Raw genomic sequence first — 8,959 nt, 5'->3', positions numbered from 1 at the left:
AGGACACGCCTACACATGAATATTCATTACATTAGCAATAAACCACGCCCTCGATTCTTATTTCTGAGAGCCACTGGGGAATTTAATTAGACACTCCCACGAGTCACACATATACACGAGATGAAGGCTGGAATTTTTATCATCTAGCTTATATAAGATTGTATATTCCAAGACTTATGTGTTGTTTACTTATTTACTTCATGCCTGCAGACAATCATTACCTGAATCCAATGTTGAGCAATATTTTGCTCAACAAATCTTTTTCGACCATGGTGTGATGTTTAAATGCTCATTAAACGCTAGGCTTATTCATATATGAACTTTTCGTGTAAATAGGCTATTCATCTATTAGACCTTTTAATTATCATGTTTATGGCCAGATAGTCTCCAACATATAGACTCTAGCGCCACCAAAAGGCCATACAGCATAATCACGACTACTAAAATGTAAGTGTTAAGATTTTGACTCATAAAACACTGAAGATTGGAGATTTTGGACCTCCACTGAGATGAAGCTGACTTTGTGAGGATCCTGAGGCATCTAGAGATCTACCAGCTCCAGTTAGACTCCGCTATACTAAAGAGGAGACGCCGACTCCATGTGGTCTTTGAGGACAACAATCTCATCAATACAACATTTATCAGACTGTATATTTATAATCACACCCACTGGTGTCACCCATATGAGGATGAGGTTTCCCTTTGTTTCTGGTTCCTCTCGTTTCTTTCTTTACCATCTAAGGGAGTTTTTCCTCACCACAGTCACCTGAGTCACCTCAGACTTGCTCATTGGGGATAAATGCAAACATTTAAATAGATCTAATATTCATCTTGATTTTTTTGTATTATATTAATCTTTATATTATTCTTCAACCTTATTATTATATTATATTATATTATATTATATTATATTATATTATTATTAACCTTTTGTTCTATGTTTATGTTCTGTAAAGCTGCTTTGAGACAATGTCTAAATTTGAATTGAATGGAAAACAGCCGGAAAACTGCCCTGAATTCAAGCACGGATACCTGTGATTTCCTTAGATATCTGAAGGTCACCAATACTGCATTTATATTTTTCTCTCAAGATTATTACTCTCATCTCTTAAAGATTTCCTGTTGTGACAATTTAAGTTCAGTAATAACTGCCTCTAGTCCAAACATTAATGCTACACAAACCCTGACCCTAGCCCAAGACTAACTCTTTACAAACCCTGACCCTAGCCCAAGACTAACTCTTTACAAACCCTGACCCAAGCCCATGACTAACTCTTTACAAACCCTGACCCTAGCCCAAGACTAACTCTACACAAACCCTGACCCAAGCCCAAGACTAACTCTACACAAACCCTGACCCAAGCCCAAGACTAACTCTACACAAACCCTGACCCAAGCCCAAGACTAACTCTACACAAACCCTGACCCTAGCCCTGAAAAATCCCTGATCCTTTCTCAACCCGTACAAGTAATTATTACTTTTGGAAATCTTTCATAAGCATCAACTAATGCATACGTTAAAATCAGTGAGATGAACAGAAATCTTTATGAATAACACTTTCACTGTAAACCTGACATTTGATTTTTATTTATTTATTTTAGTAAGGAGTGCAGTGTAGATGAAGAGAGAATCCGGATGATAAGAAAGAGGAAGTGTTCTAAAGATTAGGAAGAGGGTTTTATACGTCACAAATCTCCTCTCACACATAACAGATGCTTAAACTCAGTTTTTCCATGACTGTAAACTGTAAGGCAAAATAGGAATCGGGTTCTTTAGGGCAGCTTTATTTGTACCACCCTCGCAGCAACAAAGACCTTGTCTACGCATGGTAGGTATTTCATGATTAATAAGACATGGTAAAAGCTAATAAGACGTTGTTATTACTTGCCAGCCTTGTGTAAAATGAAAGCTTGAACAGGACGTGTACAGGAAGTTTACGGAGGTTTCTGGCGTTTACCGACTAAACTAGCTATACTATTACGAATATTATACATTTTTAGACAGGCTTGTTGCTTGGGGAAAGCCAGAAATGTCTAGCTATGACTAGTTAGCGTGCTAACTAAACCTTTTTGTGTCAGACACGGCAGGCTTTTATGCCCAAATAATCATCTTGTGGGGGAAAATAAATAAACCGATAAAAAATTATAAAAAGGTTTGGTTAGTGGAATCACTCGTTTCGATTATGGGTAAAAAAGCTGGTTTTTGTTTTTAACTAGCTAGCATGTTGCGCCTGATTAGCAACGTTAACCGAGGCAGAATCTCTAGCTACAAGTTAACGTTAGGTAGTTAATCTAAGGTTTACAGGTATTAGTTATCTTTATCTTTAACCAGTTTTTAGATAATTAAACCTGTTGCAATGATGATGAATAATCGCATACAGCTCCGAGTGTGTGACTTGTGGAGACTAAAAAGTGTTAGCTAGCCTTCGTGTGAAAGCACTTCATTATTGTTGCAGAGACTTCAGTGTTCAAACAGAGAGAGTTTCATTCACATTAAACTATGTGTAATACGTCAGTAATGATGGCAGGGTGCTTTATATTTGCTGTAAGTCATAGGATACAGGTGTGGGAACCTGTTACCGTATTACATTACTGTGTGACTGTTGATCTCAGTGTGAATCAGATATGGGTTCGTAATACAGCAGTAAAAGAGAAACCACCTGTTCACAGAGATGAGATACATATCTCTGTGCATGCAGTGACGAGAAGCCAGTGGTTTTGCTTTACTGCTTATATCAGATGGGACACACACCAGGAATAACAAGTTCACTAACATTAGTTATGATCTGATTTGAACTGTGCCTAAAGTATGATTTTTAAACCCTCAATATGAGCCTATAGCTAATAATCACACTCCAGTGGTGTGTCTGGTTTTTGCCTTGCTTAGTGTAAATGTTTTGTGAAGAATCTTACATGCATCATGACAATAACTTGTATTAGGTTAATTTACTTAACACTGCACTTTGAGCTCTTGTGGTATATTTGAATAGGATGCATTGAAGCACCTGAAATGCTGGTGTGTGTGTGTGTGTGTGTGTGTGTAAAAATATTAGACTACTTAATTTCAGATGCAATATCTCTGTCATCTGTAATCTTTGCTATTACAGTTGCCTTTTAAGATTATTGTCACACTGCCAAAGACTAACTCGACACAAACACTGATTCTAGCCCTGAGAAATCCTTAATCCTTTCTTAACCCCAACCACTAGTAATTATTGCTTATGGATAACTTTCCTGAGTGTAATTAATGCTTAAACCTTTCTGTGTAGACGTAGGTGTTTATGGATTTCTTGAATTTCCTAAAAATTCAAAAGGGAACACAAATTTGTATTAATATTAATTTCACTGTAAACCTAATATTTGATTTTAGTTTGAGTTTTTTTTAGTTTATTCTGTGCAATTACAGCAGCCTTTAAATATTTTTGTCACACTGTATAAGATGATCTCAATAAAATCTTCACCGAGGTCTGTAACAAACTGGGATAACACTCGAATTAAAACTCTAAAAATATTACTTTCACTTTATTCTATAAATGAGCATCATCTGCACTTGTACAGAATATAATGTACTTGAGTTTGCTTGAGGTAATGTGGACTAAATTTCCTATTGGCTTTTTTTAATGATTTTTGTCTTTGGCTTCAGTGGCACTGTAGTATGTCACATTATGCCTTCTTAGACTTAATCTCAAGTCATGATGAAAGAATTCATTTATTATATGAGATTTGTGGCTGTGATAAAATCAGGCTGGAAATCATACAGTGTAAACCAAGCGTATGACTACAGGTTGCTGTTTATACAATATATCAATATATAATTTAAGATGATTATGAAAGCTAACAATAAAGTTGCATTTAAAAGTGTCATTTATCTAAGCTAAGGCACTTTATGTTTGTTTTTTTTCACAGGATTCCTGTCTAGGACGATGACCACATCCTGGTTTGTGGACTGAGACAAACTCTGCTGGTTGAGGAAAAGCAGAGGTGGAGCAGGAGAATGTAAAAAGAGATGGAAATGAGGGAGTGGAAGTGTTGCCTGGGTGTCTCCACAGCTGTGCTGTATGGCTCCCTGGCCCTTTTTGTCTCCATTCTTCATAATGTCTTCCTGCTTTATTATGTGGACACTTTTGTGTCCGTTTACAAGATAGACAAACTTTCCTTCTGGGTGGGAGAGGTGAGTTATAGTTTGTTCTGAAGCTCACACAGCCTTATGCATAAAGTGCACCGAATGCATTAATTTATACCTAGATGAGTCATTTGGTCATTAAGTGTTTCTGGCTTGCTCACACAGACTGTGTTCCTGATATGGAACAGCCTCAATGACCCTCTCTTTGGCTGGCTAAGTGACCGCTCCTTTCTAAGCACCCCCCAGTAAGCACCCACTTCTTCTCGCTAAACAGATAAAGCAAAAATTTTGAGTACAACTAAACATTTAAAACAATAGTAGAAGAAATGTTATAAGGTGGACAGCTGTTTTGTTTTATTATTAATCAAGCTTTATGTGTATGACTTTGACCACACAGGTCTGGATCTCAGATATCTTCACCTGAAGTGGTGTTGAAACGTCTTCAGTCTCTCTCCAGGAATGGGCCACTTTTTGCTCTTTCCTTCCTGTCCTTCTGGGTGGCCTGGGCCCACCCTGGTCTACAGTTTCTCATCTGCCTGTGCCTTTACGATGGTTTCCTCACACTGGTGGACCTCAACCACAACGCCCTGCTGGCTGACCTGGCCGTGTTTGCAGACGAACGCACACGCCTGAACTTCCACAGCTCCCTGTTCAGCGCACTAGGATCACTCTCAGTGTTCCTGTCCTACTCCTTTTGGGACAAAGATGACTTTATGTCATTCAGGATTTTTTGTGTAGCACTGGCTGCCCTATCAGTGCTGGGCTTTGCTGTGGTATCTCAAATTCTGCGCCATAGGTTCCAAAATGAAGTCCAATCACGCAAGAATGCAGAAGGGGACTTTCTCAAAGAGTATGTTCACTTTTTTTATATTTGCATTCATTCAGCAAATTTGATTAATAGAAATTTTTTCTTCTAGATCTATGGTTTTTAAAGTTCTATCAATGAAGACTAGCCAGGGGTCCATTTATTCTCTTTGAGTGTTGGAAATGACAACCTGCCATTATCAGTTATTATATGTTATCTTCTTTCTTATATATATAGTCTAAACTTTTGAGAGACCTTTTTTGATAGTCCTCTTTTTAAGAACACCTGGTATTTTAAGAATATAAAACAGCATTTAGGAAAGTTTGAAAAGCAGGAATATTCCAAGTTAATGTACTCCACATTTATAGAATATGGCTTTTTCCCCAACCTAAAATTTTCCCTGGTAACTGTTTGGTTTTACAGTTTTAATACTGAGCACAGTCATTGCATTGCTGTACTGTTTCTGTTACTTTACTGACCTCTGTTATTGCTGTAGGTTTTATAGGTTGCTCATGTGGTTTAATAAAAGTGTGAGCTATATCTTCTTAAAGTGTTAGCAGCTTAAACAAAAAATGTTTGAAAAAAGATGTAACAACAGGACTTGGTCTGCCTCACAGTCAAGTAAACAAGAAAGGCTTCTCAGATTGCAAATCTGTCCCAGTCCCCTATGAGTATTTTTGTGTGAGCACAAGAGAGCAGCTTAAACAAAAATGTTTGAAAAAAGATGTAACAGGACAACATGACTTGGTCTGCCTCACAGCCAAGTAAACAAGAAAGGCTTCTCATATTGCAAATCTGTCCCAGTATTTTTGTGTGAGCACAAGAGATTGAAAATGCCTTTTCAATACACTACCGACCTCCAACTCTCATTTTTATAACTCTCATTCCGTTTTTCACAGATTGTCTGTTGGCCAGGCTCCTCTTGCTCCGACTGAGAAGCCCATCACTCTTGGAGAGTATCTGAAGCAACTTTCCCACCACAGAAATTTTATGTGGTTTGTTTCAATGAATCTGGTGCAGGTATTTATTGTTTTAGGACTCATGAGTATGTGTTTTTGTCTATTCCTAAATACATATTTTAAAACTTTCAGTCCTTGCCACATAGTGCTTTATTCATCCACAGGTATTTCACTGCCATTTTAATAGCAACTTCTTCCCACTGTTTCTGGAGCACCTCTTATCAGACCGCATATCTGCCTCCACTGGCTCCTTTCTGCTGGGTAAGAGCATTCAACCCTTGTGGAACATTATTCCAAAAGCCTAATTACTATTCTATTCATAAGTCTTTAGTTTATGAATAGTATTTGCTGTATTACCTATGGGTTGTTAATTACTAACCATTCACTATTTTAAAGAATTAACATTGAAAGTGACTGTTTGAGTGGACATGTCCATTACATTTCACAAATAGGCATGACAAATACAATACATTAGTGTGATACATCTTTTTCTCTTCAAAATCACAGGCATCTCTTACATAGCTCCCCATGTCAACAACCTTTACTTTCTGACATTAAGCCAAAAACTTGGTGTCTACCAGGTTGTTCGTGGCCTCTTTCTTTTGAAATTGGGCCTTAGTTTAGCGATGCTGCTTGCAGGAGCAGACCAGGTCTACCTACTTTGCTTATTTATTGCCAGGTAAGAGCTCAAAATTAGACTGGAATACACAAACATGTCTTGACAAAGCATTTGTTTTTAACAAACACTAAACATGGTCCTTAATGTCTTAAATAAATCTGCTTATTTTTAGCATAGGTATGCTTTTATTTATTTGATCCGTATGCTTGATTTCTACTCTCTAGTAACCTAAGAATTGCACTGAATATTATTCCATAATACTCAAACCATTTATTATTATCAACATATTAGTACACACATTATAATGATAATAGAATATAATTTCTTTTTTTTATTTCTTTTTTATTTTATTTGTATAAATATTGCTGAAAGCATGATTGTACTTTCTAAGTCACTACTAAATCCAGTAAATCGTGTGAATCATTTTTTTCCAGTAATCGAGTGTTTACTGAAGGGACTTGTAAGCTGTTAAATCTGGTGATCACAGACCTTGTTGATGAGGACTTTGTGTTGAACCGGCGACAGCAAGCAGCCTCTGCACTGATGTTTGGTATGGTTGCTTTGGTAACAAAACCCGGCCAGACCTTCGCTCCACTTATTGGCACCTGGCTGCTGTGTGTGTATACAGGTCTGTATGAATGTGTTCAATGGACAGATTTGATCTGAATAGTGAAAAACTACAAAAAAAAAACAAAAACCCTATATACATCTTACTTTGTAAGCATAGGCTGTAAAGCAATAATCCCCCAATTATGCTGTAAACAACACAATGTGCAAATATCTAAGAGGAAGAATACTTATGCGTTTCTTCAGGTTAAAGGTTTTCAATTCACCAGTTTGTTTAAAGTCATATCTTTTTTCCAAATGCTCTCTAGGGTATGACATCTTTGACAGGGGTCCTCTTAAAGACTCTGTGCCAGCTGTAGATGTTTCAGGCACAGAGAGCTCTCTGCCATTGCGCCAGGGCTGCTTTTACCTGCTGGTGTTTGTGCCCATCACCTGTGCCCTGCTGCAGCTACTGGCTTGGTCCCGTTTCACCCTCCACGGTCACCGATTACGAGGCATTAAAGCCAGAAGGCAGGGTGCTCAACAACTCATTGATGTGAAGGCCATCTAATACTGCCCACCCCATTCTTCACTAACTCTCACAGACTCAGGATGGACGTATTGCTTATAAAAGGACTGTATGAAAATGAAATCATTGAGAAACTAGCCTTATTTTTCTTATGGTGAGAAATCATCTGCATGTGTATATTTATAAACTAAATGACCTAGGGACCAAATATGAAGTCTTAAAACAATCATGTTGTGTGGGACCATATAGGACATATAGGAAGGTAATATTTCTACCCCTTTTGACTGCACAATAGTATTATCATAGGAATGGATTTAACATTGATTTACCTACTCAGCTTTCATCTTTTTCCGTAAAAAAGACAGTTTACCTATTTATTTTGCATTTTGTACTGTGCTAATCTCATTTCTGGGAGAAAATAACAGCTCAGGTCCAGTGGATATAAACTGCATGAGCCTCTGTGGTGTTTTCATTGATTAAATTGCACCATTTGTTTGTCACAGAAAATTTTAGTTGTACGCTAAGAAAAGTTTATTTCCCCCTCCCATATTTGTTGTGTACTTTCTTTTTGAATAATAAAAAATATTTTTTTACCTAGCATTTTACACTAATTATCCCTGAAATACCAGTTATACAAGTAAATTTCTAAAGATGAGAGTACTTTTGTACATTTTTTATTTTTTAAACTGCCATTTTCAAATATGCTTCATTTTTTTAAGACACTGATTTATACAAATCATGTACTAGCTTGGAAAATGTTTGGAAAAAGAATCTTTACAGTACTGTCTTTGTCGGTATTTTTAAGTGACTGATATTTACCTTTTTGATGTTTTTGTTTTGTGTTGAAGGAGATGCATTGTAACTCAGGAAATTTGACATTACTGATGTTTTAATGATGATTAATGTCTCTGTTGTTCTTAGTAATGGTTCATTCATTCATATCAATACTCTGCAGAAAATAAAGTTACTTGTGTTGCTTCACGTATTATCTTGATCTCTGCCTATTTGTTATTGATCTCAGAGGGAACAAACGTTATTTGGTGAATTAATTCATTTTGAATTCAAATGCTTTCTGTAAGCAGACTCACTTTAGGATTTATATTCTGTTTAACACTTCTTGACATTATCTAATATAAATAATACTTCTGTTTTATTTTTTTCATGAAATGCTCATATGTTGTTCAATCAAGGCAAGGCAAGTATAAATGCCTTATACATATTTTTTTTCTCTCTTATAAATTGTTTTCTAATTTCTATGTAAAGCACTTTGAATGACCTCTGTGTATGAAATGTGCTATACAAATAAACTTGCCTTGCCTTGCCTTAATTGAACAACATATGAGCATTTCATGAAAAAAATAAAACAGAAGTATTATTT

At 36.5% G+C, this 8,959-nt stretch overlaps 1 protein-coding gene across 1 annotated transcript; it reads left to right on the top strand.

Moving 5' to 3' along the window:
- Positions 1–1,646: 1,646 nt before the first annotated feature.
- On the top strand, positions 1,647–8,566 carry mfsd13a (major facilitator superfamily domain containing 13A). Its single transcript, XM_060857541.1, has 9 exons — positions 1,647–1,829; positions 3,907–4,171; positions 4,289–4,368; positions 4,521–4,973; positions 5,828–5,948; positions 6,052–6,148; positions 6,395–6,566; positions 6,941–7,134; positions 7,382–8,566. The coding sequence occupies exons 2-9, from the start codon at positions 4,007–4,009 to the stop codon at positions 7,621–7,623; spliced, it is 1,524 nt and encodes a 507-aa protein (XP_060713524.1). The 5' UTR covers positions 1,647–1,829; positions 3,907–4,006; the 3' UTR covers positions 7,624–8,566.
- The last annotated feature ends 393 nt before the right edge of the window (positions 8,567–8,959 follow it).

This window comes from Tachysurus vachellii, chromosome 2 (assembly GCF_030014155.1).
Source record: "Tachysurus vachellii isolate PV-2020 chromosome 2, HZAU_Pvac_v1, whole genome shotgun sequence".
In the NCBI taxonomy this organism is placed as follows: Eukaryota; Metazoa; Chordata; class Actinopteri; order Siluriformes; family Bagridae; genus Tachysurus; species Tachysurus vachellii.
Note: the sequence above shows the minus strand (reverse complement) of the source record. Positions and strands in the feature narration are given on the sequence as shown.